We start from the raw sequence: 19269 nt of genomic DNA on the forward strand, positions 1-19269 counted from the left end.
CCACCAGAACCGGTTGCTGAATTATTTGAATCCCACCACTGGATGTTCCCCCTCCCACCCTGCCAAAAACATGAAACAAATCCATTTTTTGGAAGGGGAATAAGTCTGTTATTCCCCCTTTTAACACTTATAAAAAACTGAATGTGTCATGTCATCTTCCAAGGAATTCTGGGAATGGTAAAGGGAGGGGGGAATCAACATTTCCTCTTGAGTTCCCTAGCTCTTGCACAGAAATACAAATGTCAGGATTCCTTGGGGCGCAGAAATGACCCAATCACTTTGAACATGGAAACAGACATCTTCTCCTATGCACCCAGAAAAAAAATGTTGAGAGTCTTGGATTATCGTGTCTCAAACTGACACAGAAGATTGTGTCTTCCCGCCCTTTAGTGAAGGGAAGATGTCACGTTGGTTCACTGCGACTCACTGGAGCAAGCTATGAATCCTTCTTAGAGCAACTGGCCCCTTTCCCCACTTACTCCTTAAGCCTCAAGCGCTTACTCTCCGCTAAGTAAGCAGCGAGGGTCCCACTGCACTCCTACTGCCAGGGGCTGCAAGTAACAGTGCAGCTGCCCCGACACTCGCCGGCCTCTTGCGCTCTTTCAGCACGCGGCATCTCCTGGCGGCCATGGCTTAAAACGGCGCGCTTTGATGACTCTCGCTGCAAGAAAGCTGGGTCATGGGGACGATTCTCGACGCTGCTGCCACAGGGATGCCGCTACAACAGGAGAATAGTGCAAGGGCGGCGGTGGCAGGAAAAGTGGGGAAAGGCCCACTGATCAATTTCAATTCAACCTCCATCCCAAAATTGCTCCCCTTTCTATGTTATTGTAGCTGAGTAGAAATTGAAAAGCCTCCCCCCCCCCTTAATGTCTCTTATTGTATCAATGGTGGCAGCCCTTCCCTTTTGGGTGTCATCTAAATTAGGAAGATCCTTTATTTCTTGAAAGTTCAGGTATTATTTTGGGGTGATGCTTCTTTTTCGTCACAGCTAGGCAGGGGCTGAGAGGGGCTGGGCATAAACCCCCAGCTATACTTTCAAGTTCAGAGGCTCTAAAACCAATTGCTGGGGCTGCTGGCTCCAGACTTGGACTGGATGTTGGCATCTGAAAATCCAGGACAAAGGACCAGGCTCCCTAATAGGCTGTCGAAGGGCAGAAGACCACGCTCTCTGGCAGTTGCAGAAGGCCTAAGAAATCCCGAGGACTGAGAATAAATGGGTCTCTCTCAATGAGAAAAGCATCTGGTAATCATGCCTTCTTCGAACCTTGTAATACGTAGAAGCTCCCAATCAAAATGTTGGTTGTTATAGGGCTGGGGAGTGAGCATATGGGTATTGGCTTCAGAAAAACCTCCTAACCCAGGAAGAGGGAGGAAGACCTTTAACTTTAAAAGGGGCTTGGATAGATTTATGGAGGAGAAGTCGATCTATGGCTACCAATCTTGATCCTCCTTGATCTGAGATTGCAAATGCCTTAGCAGACCAGGTGCTCAGGAGCATCAGCAGCAGCAGCAGCAGAAGGCCCTTGCTTTCACATCCTGCCTGTGAGCTCCCAAAGGCACCTGGTGGGCCACTGCGAGTAGCAGAGTGCTGGACTAGCTGGACTCTGGTCTGATCCAGCTGGCTTGTTCTTATGTTCTTATGTTCTTGTCCCTGAAAATCAGGGAGTCAGCAAATGTCCCCTCTACCCATCAGCTGCTTCCAAAGACAGCCCTTTCCTTTCCCCACTGGTAGCCATTAATGGTAGCCATTTAATTATGTGGTAGAAAGTAATTGAGGATGAGGCTAAGACGGATGCCTGCCCTGTTGATCCTCATGGAAGAAGCAAGCTCACTCATATCTGCATAACCCAGCCCATTCATCTGCATAGCCATTCATCTGCATAGCCGCTTCACCACAGTAGTACAGAAGGGCCCAGTTTCAGCTCATTAGCGACACAAGTCACTGGATGGCCTGCTGATAGGGTTGCCAGCTTCCAGGTGAGGGTTTGAGATCTCCTGGCATTACAACTGATCTCCAGATGACAGAGATCACTTCTCCTAGAGCAGATGGATGCTCTGGAAGGTGGACTTTGTGGCATGAAACCCAGCCCTTCCTGGGCTCCACCCCTGATATCTCCAAGTATTTCCCAAACTGGAGTTGGCAAATCTACTTGGGATTTCCTGGGATGCCAGAGCCACCAATGGATAGAGGCTTGCTAAAGCCAGATTTGGAGAGATTGCCCAGCACAAAAGTTTCTTATGGCACTTGCAAATTCTTTCCTGAAATAGAAGGAAAGGGATTTCTATTAACATAGTCCAATTCCTCCACGTGGAACCATTCATGACCACGTGGCTGGGACAGACTGGGGTGGGAGGGCTGACAACCCATTATGATCGCTGTTGCTAGAAACGGTGGCCTATTAGTCATGCAATGCTTACCCACGGCTCTTTTCCTTGCAGTGGGTTTTTCCTGCAGTTGTCTATTTAAATGGGGGATTCTCCTGCTGTGAGGCGTCACAAGCCAAGCCAGCTGCCATTTTGTTTGCCCGCCATTGGTGCTTCCAATGTTGCCTGCTGCCTTTGGGGGGGGGGGGTTCTAGCTGTCTTGGGTCTAGCACTCCTTGGCTAGATCAAAAACTTTTAAAAGGAAAACATGAAACACTCCCAGCTACTCTGCTAGTCTGAAGAGTGGTAGGAATTGTTATTGGGCGGGGGAAGGCGAGAAGCAAAACTGAAGGAAGTGAAAGGCATGCTCCCTCCCTTCACTTTCTTGTGGTGGGGGTCGCACTTTGCCCACTTTTGGAAGCTGTGGAACAACTTTGATCTGAGCTGGGGTGAGTTCCAAAGAGGTTAAAATGAGTGCGTAACTGAAAATCCAATTTGAAGGGGATGGACACGCAATGCGAAGCAGACCGGGAGTGCATAATAGGCCAACAAATCCTCCAACATAGCTGAATGTGCTAGTCAGAGGCAAAGGAAGATGGCTGGGCTCCAGTATATTTATTCACTCTGCACAGGAGAGATTTTTGCTCCCCCACTGTGTGGCAAGCTTTTCTCTGCCAAAATTTGCCATTCTGATGTGGCTTTAGGGAGTTACCAGCTAAAACGTCAACTCTTTCAGGAACATAATCTGGACATTCATAGTCCCATCAACTTCTGCACTGCAGGGATGTTAATATTTTACAGGCCAATTTACAAATTGCAACAACATGTGGTGTGTAAAGCAACACTACTAGTAGTAACATATGAGTTACAGGAGTCCAGTCTATTTTCCTTTGTGTCTGGTCCGCTCACAAATCCTGGTTTACTTCCCTTTCTCCATGGGTCCAAGACAGCTCTGGCATTTGAAATTCCTACGTTTGAAGAACCGTTTCTGCCCCCATGGGAGTTCTAAAAGATCCCTGAAGCAAGTTCTTGGGACACACATTCCACAAAGGCAGAACAGGAATGGAGGGAACAGTTAAAATGGCCCATAAGAGATCCAGGTAGGACGCCCTGGTGGTACTACAAAATGTCATTGGAGGGCCACACTGTTGGCATTGCCAGTCCTTGGCAGGAAAGCAGTGGGAAACTTATCAGACTCTGAGGGGAGGTGAAGGGAGGCTAAAATGCTGTCATGCAATCTCCATTGTCGTTTCATCTCTCCCCAAATGGAAATGATGTCGTCACATTATTGTGAATGCTCCAGGAATGTAACAAATCTCTTATTTTTTTCTGTTCCTAGAGATTTCATTGCAATGTGGTGATTGGCTCAGAAATGGCAAGTAGTGTGCCAGCTCACACCTCCTTCTCAATCGCCAACATTGGGTTAGCTGGCACGCTCCAATGGCACCTCTGACGTGGTCTGAACCAAGTGGCTCCTACAGTGCCTTGCCAATTAAAAAGCCACTCTGAACATTCTGCAGAGACAGAGCGGCAGCCATGGAACTAGAGGAGCCAAGCCCCAGGTGGGGCAGGTGCCTCCCTTCCTTTAGGTACCATTTTCCGGCGCCACCCTGAGCAGCAACAGAACAAATAAGAAAAAAAGCAGCCATGTGTACTTATTGGAAATGCATACAGGAAGTGTCAAAGGATAGCTCTTGGAATTGCTAGTCACTTTATGGTTTTACCATAGAGTTTCTGGCAGTTCCTAGAACTACCTTTGCCATGTCCTGTACGATCTTCTCATAAGCACATGATGCTGTATTTTTTAACAAAATCTTCTTCTATGCTGGGCCATCAAACCCTCCATACATGGAACACCAAGGGAACTGGGAGTGGATTCTAGACCACACCTATTGCAGGGGATGATTGGCAGTGATCTGGACGCTTGCTGCAACAGGCTTCTGATTAAGGAACCCTGCTCAGTTTCCATGGTTCCGCAGAATGCAATCTGATGGGGGGGGGGAATCCTGGGATAACTGTGGGCATCTGAACAAGCTACACTGCATACACAACCCCCTTGTGTTCCCATCAGATTCACCAGGGGTGAAAATGCAGCATGCTCCACGCTGGATCGATACCAACTGTTAACAGCAGGCCACGAGCCTAACCCCCAAATATTTCTAACTCGGTCCCCTAGTAGAAATGGATTTCCAAATGTGTGTGCATGTGTGTGTGACAACTAATTTCTGAAATGGAAAGCATCCATTTATTTAAAGTCCATACTAAGCGTGTTAATGAAGTCATATGTATAACCCACGACACTCATGTCTGTTTTTTTAAAAAAGAACTGAACGTTTAAGAGTTTCAAAAATTTGCTACCATACAAAAAGTGTTTGTGTGTTTATATATATATATATATATATAGCGAGATAATTTTATATATATATATATAATTATATATATATATATATGTATAGTAACCAGAAATACTGACTTTATTAGAAGAGATACCCCTACCCCTGGCTTCGGTTTTGACATGAAATCCACTTAGCTTTAGTTTCTCGAGCAGTCTTCCCCAGGTTCATGGCACATAATGGTATTATTGGCAAAGGTTCAGAAAAACAATCACAGTCCTTATGTCCCAGACGTTTGCAGTGGCTCCGACCGGCTTGCTTCTCTCTTCTTTCCTCTCTCTCGACTTGCATGTTGATTGGTTCTGTTCCCCACCCCCACCCCGCTCACTTCTCCCACGAAAAATAATGCACTCTTTGAAAATGCAGTCACTGGTAGGGGCAAGTCCCTTCTTCTTATATAAAAATATATTTGGCTGTTCTTTGAGTCTTCCATCAGTAAACACTAAAAGTAGGTATGGATAACCCATTATTTTTAATTTTTTTTTACAGGTTCACCAGTGGAATCCTGTTTAGGATAAAAGAGAAAAAAATAATAATTACCGTGAGTAATACACCATATGACTCTATAAAATATATATATTTTAAAAAACTCAGTCACACAACTCTTTTAAAACCATTGCTTAGGGGTTTATTTTTTGGGGATGTTAATATTTATCTTTTAAATGCAGGTAAATAAAGAAACATGCAGTCCCTCCATAAGAAAAGGGAAAAAATAGATATTTTACTCTCGTGTCACTTTTTTTATATATTTAAAATAAAAAAAAGGTGAAATTACAAAGAGGAGGCATACGCAAAGCAAAAAAACAACACCCCACACAATTTTAAAGGGGGCTTTTATTTTCCAGCCTGCTTTGCTTGGGAAGATTAAAGCAGGAGTGGAAAAGTTTGACACAGTTGTGCAAATGAAGCAGCAAAGGTTGCCAACCCATGATGTTGCCAACTTGGTCACTGGCCCTCGTATGCCTATTCCTTTCTGGCAGAACCAAAGAAAACCCCAAACAACTTCCCTGCCTGGTTTCCTGGAGATCTTTGTTCAGCACTGGACAGCTCTCAGCAGAACAAGGTTACAGGCCTGGTTAAAAAAATGGCAGCATATCCCTAAAAACAGGTTTGGATGGAGCATTCCACATCGGAGAGACCCCATGAGGTGGTGTTTCATAGTTTCTGTCAGTATGCTCTGAGCAGAAGGACACGCTCCACCTTCCCCTATGAGATACCTGACAATGAGGCCAGGACGCACTGGTGACAGGCAAGTAATGGTCCATTGCCACAGTATTCACTTGTATCCCCCATGGAAGTCTTTCATAGACACAGGCATGCATTCAGGAGCATCTTTAGTGCCCACTTAGACTGGCCATTGTCCATGGCAGACAAGGGTATGGGTTAAGGGACATATGCAAGTAACTGAGGAATGAAGATGCCCCACTTCCACACAAACCTATCTTTGAACTCAGATTCTTGCCCTGGGTTCTCTTGGTCATTGTGGTTCTAATCTGTGATGGAGTCTCTTAAAAGAGGAGAAACCGAAAGAGCCAGTGGTGGAAACTGTCTATTCTGTAGAAGATGGATGATGGATGGATATTGGATGGGAGGAATGAAGAGAAAGAAAATAGGTAGGTAGGTAGGTAGGTAGGTAGGTAGGTAGGTAGGTAGGTAGGTAGGTAGGTAGGTAGGTAGGTAGGTAGGTAGGTAGGTAGGTAGGTAGGTAGGTAGGTAGGTAGGTAGGTAGGTATAGCTTTATATAATATCAAAGCATCATGGTTTGGGAAGATCATGGAGATGCATGATCCTGACTGGTAGCTCAAATAATGATGAGGGCCAGTTAGAGTAGATATAATCCCCAGCAGCAACAGCATTTCTGTCTCATATCAGATCACCAACATTGATCAAGACCAATGGAGTAGATCTTTTTGGTCTCTCCTGTTTGGGTCCATCTTTAATGAGCCTTCTGGGACAACCAGGAAATATTGGAACCAGGTGTCTAACATGCTTGTGGGAGGGGGCTGGCCTCCACCTGTCCAGAGGTCAATCTGTGCCTGCTTCACAGAGCTACCACTGTATCTAAAAGGCTTTCTGGAACTACAGACTTCACTTGTTTTGGTGGGAATCCCTGGGATATCGCTCTGCAGTGGCGTAGCACCAACAGGATAGGGGGGTGCGATGCCCCGGGCATGCGCCTGTGAGGGAGCATGGCCAGGGCATGGAGGGGATGGGGCGCGGTGTTCCAGGAGTGTTCCAGAGCAGGGTGGGGGAGCAGGGTAGAGGCGTGGAGTGCATGTATGCCCCAGGTGCAGTTCCCCCTCACTCCACCCCTGTTGCTCTGTGAAGGCTACAGATTGGGAAGCTGTAATTTGTGGATCGGTACTTGACCTCCCTCACTTGTTCATCTCCCAAATGTACAGGCTCCAAAGCCACTGGACTCTATGCGACTCTGGGAAAGGCTGGGTCTTTACTAATGCTCTGAACACTTCACATTTAATTTAGATGAAAGGAGACAAGGTTGTATATTAGCAAAACAGTAAATCATCATTAGAAGTACATCTTGCTGAGGATTAGCTGACAGGCAGGAGATAAGCACCCAGTGTTGCAGCTAAACCTTAATTACATTTTTTTAAAGTTAATTGGTGTCCGTGCCAAAGTCGAGAACTAGCGGACCGAAATCAAAGGGATCCTGCTTCCTTTCACTTTGACACCCACTGATTATTCTGGGAAAGGGGACGGCTTTCAGCCTCCTGCAGTTCAGGGATCCTTCCTTTTCGGGTATTCCCATGCTCCCCTGTCTTGCTTTGAAAGGGAAGAGGAGTGTGCTATGTGCAGGGCACAGAAGAATGTGAACAGATTCCAGGTGTGTGTGTGTGTGTGCGTGCAAAAAAACCGGGTTGAGCTCAATTTGCTGGAAGGAGCTGTGCCAGTATGAAATGTTCCTTAGCTGTTCCAAATGTGTGTCTGAATACTAACAAGAATTATAGCTTCCCTTCCGATTTAGTGGACTGGCAATTATTTTTATCATAGGCATGTGAACATATATGAAGTGGCTTTTGGTGTTGATATCTGTACTGATCTTGTCCTTCCAAGACTTTACTGAAGCGTACCCCATTTTGTGCCCCCATTTTGTGGCTCCATTTTGAGGACCCCATCTTCCTTTAATCGAGAGGGTGGGGGACTGGGAGGGGCCTCACAAGTGGAATAGCCCAAGGTCCCTCTTCATATAAATTTCGCACTGATCAAAGGTATGAAGAAGAAGGAGAAGGAGAAGGAGAAGGAGAAGGAGAAGGAGAAGCAGAAGCAGGAGAAGCAGGAGAAGCAGAAGCAGAAGCAGAAGCAGAAGAAGAAGAAGAAGAAGAAGAAGAAGAAGAAGAAGAAGAAGAAGAAGAAGAAGAAGAAGAAGAAGAAGAAGAAGAAGGAGAAGAAGGAGAAGAAGGAGAAGGAGAAGAGGGGGGCAAGGAGGAGTAGGAGGAGTTTGGATTTATACCCCACCTTTCTGTCCTGTAAGGAGACTCAAGATGGCTTACAAGCTCCTTTCCCTTCCTCTCCCCACAACAGACACCTTATGAGGTAGTGGGGCTGTGAGAGTTCCGACAAACTGTGCCTGGCCCAAGGTCATCCAGCAGGAATGTAGGAGTGTGGAAACACATCAGGTTCACTAGATAAGCTTCTGCCACTCAGGGAGGAGTGGGGAATCAAACCCGGTTCTCCAGATTAGAATCCACCTGCTCTTAACCACTACACCACGCTGACTCAGTAGAAGGCAGCTTCATGCGTGTTAACTATTTTATTCTATCGATTGTGATGGGCCCTCGGTCTTTCCAGGAAGCTCATCAGTCATTGGTGATATTCTCCAAGGAAATCTAGGATTCCCCAGCAGTCTGGCACTTCAGTCGAAAAGCCCCGATTCTGAAACACAGCTGGCCCACAAGCTATTTGGTTGCTATGCTCCTTCCCTGGCCCATGTGCTCCTCTGAAGTCTTAATTAACTGCATTCTTCCTGATACTTAATCTCTGGCCCCGCAGCGGGTATGCACCGTGATCTTGGCTCCCCCCCCCCACCCCCAAGACTAGATGAGCCATTTTACAGTGACTTGTTAGCTCTTAATATTAATACATTTGCTAGCGTCAGGCAGAACGAGGTCGGCAAATCAGCTACCTTCGTCTGCTCCCCTGGTAGACTCAGATTGTCTTTGTGCTTGGCAGATTCATAGCTACTTCTGATGCTTTACAATGCAACCTCTCCACTCATCCCTTGAGACAATTTGGTCCAATCCAGTTCCCTATATACCAACAGAGAGAAACTCCCCACCCCCCTACACACACTCACCTACACACACACACACACACACACACACACACACACACACACACCCTTCAGTGCAAAAACCACCTGGTAATGATTCACTATCAAAGATATAGAAATATGTGATTATTCCTGTGCGTTTCCCGCCCCCTTCCCCGGCCTCGATTGGCAAAGTAGGTCAGGCCTTGATGTGCCTCGTGGAATCTTCAGTGACCTCATTCCACATCTTCTGAGTCAAAGAGGGAAGAGGAACAAACCCCAGAATGGGAGCCCAAGGAGAAATTCGTCACTGGAGGCCCTCAGAACTCATCTTGGTTTTTGCATGGCTCCCCCTTGTCATCCCAAATGCATACATCAAGGAGCATATACATCCTCCCCTCCCTGTTAGAGAAACAAAATGAGGCTTTGCTCTGTGTTGCATCTAAGTGAATGGCTGTTCTTCCGGAATATTGTTAGAGCAGGGTTGAACCTGCACCCAGTGGTGGGATTCAAATAATTTAACAACTGGTTGTTTACAAGCACCATTTTAACAACTGGTTCTGCCAAAGTGGGGTGAACCTGATGAATCCCACCACTGCCTGCACCCCCTTTTAACACGTCTGGGCAACGCCTGCAAAAACATGCCACCTCTTCATTTCTCTGGCTGTCTCCCTATCTTTCCCTCCATTGCACTGGTTTGCCCTGAGGCATAACACACGATCCTGCAGCAATGTTTTAAATTTCATTAAAGAGCTAATCTCCCTCGTGCGGCAATGTTATAGATTTCATACTGCATGTCTATAGACTTTCAATACACTTTCTCGGGGGTGTAATGAAAATCAATCCATACACCGCTTTCGTTTATATTTTGGCAGAACGGAAGGGAGTGATAAATTCATGATCGGGAATTGTATTTCTTTTTTTTAATTTCTAAAAGAGTATGCTGAATTAACCAGAAATTTGGTCTCAGCGGTGGGCTATTTGATAAAAAAAAACCTAATGGCTATCAACAGATGGCCTATAGATTTTCCACAGAGGGCAATGTTCCAGGAGAGCTTCATTTGTTGAGCTCTTCATTAATATTTTGAGATGACAGACTTATCCAGTCGTAACCTATGGAATTGGCAGTCTCTGTAATGTAGCTGTTAAACTGCACGAGGGAGTTCTCGATTTTCATGGCTTTGTGACAAGGCCCAAAAAACTCTGCTGGCAGATTTTTTGCAACTTAGACAATCATGTCCAACATCAGAGGACACTGAGGAGGGGGGGGGGGGGATTCCAAGCAGAATAAGGAGAGGGTTTTTTCATCTTTGTTTTTTTTCCCCCCATCAAGTCACAGGTGACTTATGGTGAAGAAGAAGAAGAAGAAGAAGAAGAAGAAGAAGAAGAAGAAGAAGAAGAAGAAGAAGAAGAAGAAGAAGAAGAAGAAGAAGAAGAAGAAGAAGAGGAGGAGGAGGAGGAGGAGGAGGAGGAGGAGGAGGAGGAGGAGGAGGAGGAGGAGAGTTGGATTTATATCCCCCCACAAACTCCTTTCCCTCCCTCACAACAAACACCCTGTGAGGTAGGTGGGGCAGAGAGAGCTCAGAAGAACTGTTACTAGCCCAAAGTCACCCAGCTGGCATGTGTTGGAGTGCACAAGCTAATCTGGTGCACCATATAAGCCCTTGCCACTCAGGTGGAGGAGTGGGTAATCAAACCCAGTTCTCCAAATTAGAGTGCACCTGCTCTTAACCACTATGCCACTGCTTAGGGTTTTCAAGGCAAGAGACGTTCCCATTGCCTGCTTTGAGGTAGCAACTCTGGACTTCCTTGGTGGTCTCCCATCCAAGTACAAATTAGGACCAACTCTGCTGAGCTCCCCAAGTCCAGCAAGATCAGGCTAGCCTGGGCATATGGAGTTACAGCATAACAAAACAAAAAGAAGCACCTGTGTTGGAATGCTGTAGCCCTTGCAAATGTCCGAAGAGCTGTTTGTATCGCTAGATCGCAAGAATTTTCGAAAATGTCAAGACAGAAGGGAAACCTGATCCTCCAAAGCTTGCAAGTAGCCACATTGTCCCACAGTTATCTGATACCTTTTCTTGGGACCAACTGAAGCATCATTAAAAGGGGGTATCACGAAACAGTGGGCAAACTTTGAAATCTTAAAGATCTCTTCACTGGGCTGGATATACCATACAAAAAGAAGGGCGGCAGAGGAAATAAGTGACTTTTCAGGTATGATGGCAAAGCCTAAAGACTGCAGTTGTAGTCATAAGTTGGAAAACTGGACGGTGACTGAAGGCATTGACCTGTAGATCAAAAAATACATTCTCTAGGGTCAATGCCTTCAGTATGTGGGTAGTGAGAAGAAATGGCCAGAGGAGGTACAAGAGAGAAGGAAAGGGCTCATTATTCCAAGATGTTCAAAATTTAGAAGAAGATAATTGGAGAAAATTCTCAAGAGTGGTGGGAGATCAAACTCCGTTATCCCAAGAAGCATCCCAAGTAAATGTACATATGCAGCACTGGCATAGCGGTTAAGAGCAGGTGCACTCTAATCTGGAGAATTGGGGTTGATTCCCCACTCTGCCACTTGAGTTGTGGAGGCTTATCTGCGGAACTAGATTAGCCTGTGCACTCCAACACACACCAGCTGGGTGACCTTGGGCTAGTCACAGTTCTTCTGAAGTCTCTCAGCCCCACCCACTTCACAGGGTGTTTGTTGTGGGGGGGAGGAGTTTGTAAGCCCCTTTGAGTCTCCTTACAGGAGAGACAGGGGGAATATAAATCCAAACTCTTCTCTTCTTCTTCTTCATATACACTCTGAGAGGAAAAGGTTCAAGCAAAGAATTCCAGTTATTGACTCACTCCTCGCTAGCATTCAGTCTAGCCAACTGCTTCCAACAAGTTCACGTTTCATCCCAGTGGCCAAGAAACAGCCATGTGGAGCCTCAGAAAAGGCCGTTAACTTTTTATTCTCTTTTCTGTTCTAATCTAATTACCTTTTTTTGTACTGCTCAATGGCTGGGCATAATGTTAAATGGGCAATTCTGAGCAAGTCACAGTTAGCGGAGGCTGGAAAATTTCATTTAGAGTGGATCTGTGATTCATTACGACAGAGGGGGATTTGAGACTGACCAATTAACTCGCTTGGATGCTTGGCTTAGACCTGGCATGGCTGCCCTACAGTGAAATGCCGAGTTATTTCTAATAGCTTTTTTTTTTTCTAGCATGGTAGACTGCAAGGCCACCTTCAAAGACAGGAAAGAATTACAACCAGTTATGTGGGTGGAAGGGGGACATTGCTAAAACATGTCTAGCATGCTTGGACTCTCAGACTCTGTAACTTATCCGCCGCAACCTTTAAGACTGGCTGGTATGCCTCTACAGAAGAAGAAGAAGAAGAGTTTGGATTTATAACCCCCCTTTCTCTCCTGCGGGAGACTCAAAGGGGCTGACAATCTCCTTGCCCTTCCCCCCTCACAACAAACACCCTGTGAGGTAGGTGGGGCTGAGAGAGCTCTGAGAAGCTGTGACTAGCCCAAGGTAGCACCCAGCCAGACTGGAATTTTTGGCGGCCCCTGCTCAAGTTTCCCTTCCCCTGGCAGTCTCAACCCTGGCAAAAGTCTAGACAAGTCACAAAAGTTGCACAGTCACACTTCGTTCAGTTGATTTGCGTGGTAGTGTCTGCCAGGATGAATCATGCAAGTTGTACAAAGGCTGCCACTGGGCACATACAAGTTGTGTGGCATTATGTAGTTCGGTAGCCACAGCCACACCAGGGTGTCACGCAAATTGTATGGTAGCAAGTTGCTCCATTTTTACTGCTGGCCGTGATGAGTCACGCCTCCAGCTCAGAAAAATAGAAACAGGATAGACTGGGAAGTCCAAATAGCCTTCAAGGAGTCAATATATTGTTTGTGTATTGCCATCATTCACAGTGGGGTGATCACAAATATTTTCTAGAAATTCTGGGTTGTAGGGGTTTTTTTTCCTTCTCAAATGACCATAGTCATATATACAGTGATGGATTTCAGTCGAACCCAACTGCCACACTATGAATGACCACCACCACCACCTATGATCTTCCTGAGGTAAAATCTGATTGCTCCACACGCCCCACCACACAACCCTCTCAATTGTCCTTCCATATAATCAGTTCTCACTAATGTGGGCAGAGAAAACATTTTGCCTTTCCTCAAAGATGCTTGTGACAGGCCACATTGCTAAACTGTGACTGACTATGCTGATCCGTCTTTACTTTCCCCCCTCTTTTTTCACAATGCTCAGCGGCTTGACAATTTAAACAGGCAATTCTGAGCAAGTAATCATTAACACAGGACAGTAATTTTCATCTGCAGTTGATTATTGTGAGAGAAGAGGGTCTGAGACTGACCAATGCGTTTGCAGGGTTAGGCGGAAGAAAATATTTCGCTTCTTCTCAGAGATGCTTCAGACAAAAGCCTGTCACAAGATGGTGGCATCATTAGGATGACAGGAGGTCTCTCTCCCCCTCCCCTTAATTTCCCTCTGAACTAGCGAAGCAAGACGGTGACTTTATTAGATTCTGATATCCTGGATTATTCTCATCAACTTGATGACATTTGAGCTGTACAATCAGCTTCAGGAATACAGATTTAGGACAATTTCACATACCAGTACCTCTATCCTTTTTCAAAACAAGGTTTATTTATTCAGATTCACACAGGGTGACACATTCTGAAAGCCTGGGGCAGATTTTTTTAAAAAATCATATATTGAAATATTATTGAAAATTTACTCTTGATGCTGAAACCCGGAATGGCCAAATCAAACAGGGAAACCGTAGAAAGCTTTTTTTGCCAGCCAAGTCTGGCTGGGCCTGTGGTGAGGCTCCATGGGCCATTATTTCTTAAAGCCATTTTTTATAACCACCCAAACAAAAGGCCATTGGCCTATCCATGACTTATGCTACCTGTTCCACATATTTAAAAAGAGTCATTAATCACTAGCATAAAGTTGTTTTAATACAAGTGGGGGACCCAAAATGTCTTGCAGGGAAGAATCTAATTTTGCCTTCCACAACTATTTCCTCTTTCCCTTCCCCAAAGGCCCTTATATCCCACCCCCAGTATTCAGTTTTCTGTCCTTCCTTATCCCTGGCAGCCTCCCCTTAGGAAAGGACTGTCCGAGTTGGGTGCCAGCCACCATGCTAGGACCAACTGCATGCTGGGAAACCTGCAAGGACTTGCCCAGGGCATCTCATTACCCCCTTCCCCACAATTTCTCATTCCCTGCCCCTGGCAATCCCCATATTCTCACCTTTCCCTGCATTGTTCTTTCTTTCCCATCAACCTACCCACCTACAATTTATCTACTCCCCACCCATTTAACTATTCGTATTATTTATTTACTACATTTATCCCTTACCTTTCTTTACAATGGAGGCCCAAAGCTGCTTATATCATTATGTTCCATTTTATATTATTGGCCTAAGAGGCCAATGGGCGAGAGAAGAGCCTGCAACTTTTTGGTTCAGAGCCTCACTCTCTTAAGTTTCTGCATCACACTATACCCGTGGTGGCAAACCTTTGGCACTCCAGATGTTATGGACCACAATTCCCATCAGCCCCTGCCAGCATGGCCAGTTGGCAAGGGCTGATGGGAATTGTAGTCCATGACATCTGGAGTGCCAAAGGTTCGCCATCATGGCACTATACTCTGTTCCACATAGAGACTTAAGTAAAACTGTGACTTCATCACCATTTCTTCCCTTGGAAGAAATGGCTGGCAGTAGGGTTGCCATCTCTGGCTTAGTAAATTCCTGGAGATGTGCTGACATACTTTCTGTCCTCTGAAGCTGCTGTTTCCTCTTGATGTCTGTAGTCTGGAGATCAGCTGTAATTCTAGGAGAACTCCATGCCCCACTAGGAGGATGGCCACCCCATTCATATTTTATAGTATACCATAGAGTTTAGATGAAATGGAAGCCCTAGAGTCACATCATATCTCCAATAAGCTCCCTCTCCTCCCCAGCACCACCCATAAGGAATTTACCAAGCTAGATTTGGAAGCCCCAATTAGAAGAAGGAGCATTTGGATTTATATCCCACCTATTTTCCAGTACGGAGACTCAAGGCACCTTCTAAACTCCTTTTTCCTTCCTCTCCCCACAACAGACACCTTGAAAGGTAGGTGGGGCTGAGAGACTTCTGAGAGAACTGTGATTGGCCCAAACCCATCAGGAATGTAGGAGTGGAGAAACAAATCTAAGTTAACCAGATACAAGTCCACTACTCATGTGGAGGGGTGGGGAATTACACCAGCGGCCTTTCAAAATATCCCTAAAACATTGTTACCTACCTCACAGAAAGGCATGCATGCGTGTGGCATTTTTTTAACCAGGCCTCTCTCTTTTGACAAAAGGTGATATTTGATAGCTAATTATGTGATTGATTATTAATCCTCACTTCTAATCAACTCAAAGCAGCTTCAAGGAATAACAGAACCAAAAGGAATGCCAGAGTCAACCAGTGCAATCATTTTAAACGAATAGGCAATCGTCGCTCATCCAGCATTAAATAACTGTGCAACCCATTCCAGCCCTGACATGAGAGATGAGGGTCTTGTATAACTGTGACCATCCACGTGGATGTTAAAAGAAGCAGGGAAGCACATTCAAAGGGAGGGATGCCTGCTAGTGTAACCCCCATGCCCAGAATGGGTTGGCCCAGAATGGGTTGACCCAGTAAGGGGTGGAGACTCGGAGCAGCAGAGAGGCTGCAAGAGCTCTTTTGCAGAAGAAGCAAGGCTACCAGACTTGGACCTTGATTTCTATAAGCCCTTAACACCTTGTTAAGGGTTTTCTTGTGTGGTTGTAATGGGTGAGAGTTCTCCTGGAGACCTTCATCATGTTGCAACCTGTTCATCAAGCCCTTGGAGTCTTCAAAACCAACCACCAGCAAAGAAGAATTTGGACTTGGCAATATCAGTAGACTGTAAATAGAAGGACTTGAAATGCAACCTGAACAGGACCTTGAATTGTAACGTTAAATGTTGATGTTTTACAAGTGTTAATTGTAAAGAAAAGTAAACCATTTTGTTGTTTAAAAATTGTTGTTGCAACTCATTCCAAGTACTGCCCCACAGAACCCACAGTTAGAGGTTACACTAGCATTTGTGGAAACTAGGGAAGGCCCTTATTTAGAGTTGCCAGCTCCAAGTCGGGAAATTCCTAGAGATTTGAGGGTAGAGCCTGAGGAAGGCGGAGTTTGAAGAAGGAAGTGAAATCACCTGGTTGTAATTCCATTGAGCCCCTCTTCCAAAAGCTGGGGAATTGATCTCTATCATCTGGCAATCAGGTGTAATTCTGGGATATCTGGAGGCTACCATCACAATTATGGGGACAGGTGCACCGTTAGGTAACAAAGACATCACTCTGCTCCTAAAAGCTAGAAGGTGAAAACACCCTATGAATTCAAAACTTATTTTTACTCACTGGTATCCAGTGTAATGTATCAGGCATACACAGATGCCTTCACAATAAATGAATATATACAGGGAAAATATGTCATAGGCCAACTGCCTTTATAAAGAAAATATACAATAGCCAAAAGTATGTAATAGACCAACCACTTTTACAGAGAAAATATACAATAGGCAAAAGTATGTAATAGACCAACTGCCTTTACAGAGAAAATATACAATAGGCTAGAACACCTTTCCTTTGAAGATGGAGCGGTGATAAGAGAAAGCAGTGAACACAGCAGTTTTGGAAAGACGACGCACAAATGTTGTGGTCCTTGGGTTTGAAAATATTGACTTACACCCCAGGAAAAGGATAGGCTGGGCAAAATAATGCCAATCTGGAGGTGTTATTGCCTATTGTATATTTTTTCTGTAAAGGCAGTTGCCCCACAACATCTTTTCCCTGTATATATTCAGTTGCTGTGACATCTAAGTTGACATCTCTGTATGCCTGATATATTACACTGGATACCAGTGAGTAAAAAGAAGGTTTTGAATGTGTAGGGCATTTTCATCCTCTAGCTTTTAGGGGCAGAGTGGAGTGTTTGTTACCTGTCTGCGGGCTGGCAACCCAACCAGTGCTAGCTGAGATTGGCTAAGTGTATATGTGTGTGAGGGCCATTTTGTAGGACGAAAATGCTCTCTAGGCAGGTGGATCAAGTATTTGGGAATCCGTTTTATTTTAAAGGGAAAAAAGGGGCTGAAGAGAAGGTACGTACCAGGAAATAGAACATGGCGTCTGCCCTGCCCCCAGGAAGTAAAACAGACTTCAGCCGGTCAGCAGGAGATTTCAAACCATTTCTCAGACACAAAGGCCACAGGAATTAGATGCCGATCAGAAGAGGAGGGTCTGCAGCGAGCAGAAAAATGGACTTGCACGGGCCCATATGCGACATACAGGAAGCAAGCCTGCCTAGGTAGGCCTGCAGCCAAAAACCAGCTTTTATCATCGTGTATTTTGAGAGAGGGGGAAAATGAAGGTTAAAATAATGCTTTGCGTGGGTGTATAGGTTTCTGCAATGTGACAACTTTGTAAAGGGGAAGGACCTCTCCCTGCCCCTGCCACTGAAATGTCTCTAACCTAACCCAAACTACTGTGGAAGGAAGGAAGGAAGGAAGGAAGGAAGGAAGGAAGGAAGGAAGGAAGGAAGGAAGGAAGGAAGGAAGGAAGGAAGGAAGGAAGGAAGGAAGGAAGGAAGGAAGGAAGGAAGGAAGGAAGGAAAGAAGGGAAAGAAGGAAGGAAGGAAAGGAAGGAAGGAAGGAAGGAAGGAAGGAAGGAAGGAAGGAAGGAAGGAAGGAAGGAAGGAAGGAAGGAAGGAAGGAAGGAAGGAAGGAAGGAAGATTATTTCTTACTGACTCTGGCTTTTCCAATTATCAGGTCTGAGAACCCATGCATGGCATCCATGAAACACACTCCACAGTGCTAACAGGTTTGCAGCCAAGCATCTCGTTGCCAGTTCTAGGTTGGGAAACGCCTGGAGATTAAGCGTGAAGCCTGGGAAAAGTAAGGTTTCAAGATGGGAAGGACCTCAGCAGGGTATAAGGCCATGAAGGCTATCCACCAAAGCATCCATTTTCTCCAGGGATGCTGATCTCTGCAGTTTGGCAGTCAATCGAAATCCTGAGAGATCGCCAGGTCCCACCTGGAGGTTGGCAACTCCAGCTAAGAGGATGCACCCAATGGTTTCCTCCACCCAAAAGGTTAACTTCCTTGGGAGCCAATCTGGAAGGACTGTGCGGAGACCAATAGTTCCCAGCAAAGCATCACCTTAAGGCAAAAATCATAATTTAGAAAAAAAAATTAGCCATGGACCCTGTCCAGCCAATGCATACCTGCCAAGGAACAATACAGAGAGAAAAGCGAACATGGAGGGTGGGAGGGTGGGTGGGAAGCAACGTGAGCAGGTTCTCCACAGTTCACAGGAAGGACATGGACACACACTTAACACATGTTTTTCAAATCACCATCCCATGGCTGCCCTGGCATTGGTTAGCCGGGGCTCATGGTCCAAGATCACAAGTACAGACATTCAATGAAATGGTTTGAAAATCCTGGCCAATGATCTGTCTAGCAGGAAGCTCATCATGTATGGTATCTAACCAGCAGCCATAGCAACCCCTTACAGATTCCCAGAGATTGTTGTGTTTGAACGTTTACGTACACTCCTGTTTTTGTATGTTTTTTGGGGAAAAGAGGGGTGGGGTTCTACAGAATCACTGTCCTCTTCTCCTCCTGCAGATTATTCCAAAGTCTGGATCAAAACTAAAAGTCTGGTTACTGTGGCCCTTTCCGCATGGGCCAAAAACAGCACCCTAGCGATGGCAAAAACGCCATCCTTAGGGAGCTGTTCGCATGGGGGGCGCTGCTGCATCACAGCAGCGCTGCCCCCGCTCCCCCCCAGCGACGCGAAGCCGCTGTTTCCCAACCTTGCTCCCCGAGTGAGGTTTTCCAGAAACAGCGGCTGGAAGGCGCCATCCCTCCCCTTTCCCGAACGCCTTACCTTCCCTCTGACCTTCCGGCGCGTCACCCAGGCCTGGGGACACGCCCCCCTCCCGCCCTGCGACTCCAGAGCTGTCGCGCAAGGCAGGGGGGCTTGTCCCCTGGCCTGGGCGACGCGCCGGAAGGTCGGAGGGAAGGGAAGGCGTTCGGGCGACGGCACAGCACTGCACCGTCTTCCCCGCCCCTACCGGGACCGTTCTAGCGTGGCTGTGCGGGAACGGCCTAAGTTTGCTTTGGAACATGCTTATTTT

General features: G+C 46.0%; 1 protein-coding gene across 3 annotated transcripts in view; it reads right to left on the reverse strand.

Moving 5' to 3' along the window:
• Positions 1-1547: 1547 nt before the first annotated feature.
• AJAP1 (adherens junctions associated protein 1) overlaps positions 1548-19269 on the reverse strand; it is a 132919-nt gene continuing 115197 nt past the window's right edge. For 2 of the 3 annotated variants that reach the window (XM_048519532.1, XM_048519531.1), the window contains exons 5-6: positions 17238-17368; positions 1548-5265 (exon numbers count right to left, since the gene is read on the reverse strand). In XM_048519532.1, the coding sequence (XP_048375489.1) occupies positions 17296-17368 (73 nt within the window). In that variant the 3' untranslated portion in view covers positions 1548-5265; positions 17238-17295. The remainder of the gene's footprint in view (positions 5266-17237; positions 17369-19269) is intronic. The other variant, XM_048519533.1, reaches the window with a different exon arrangement.

Source organism: Sphaerodactylus townsendi, linkage group LG16 (genome assembly GCF_021028975.2).
Source record: "Sphaerodactylus townsendi isolate TG3544 linkage group LG16, MPM_Stown_v2.3, whole genome shotgun sequence".
In the NCBI taxonomy this organism is placed as follows: domain Eukaryota; kingdom Metazoa; phylum Chordata; class Lepidosauria; order Squamata; family Sphaerodactylidae; genus Sphaerodactylus; species Sphaerodactylus townsendi.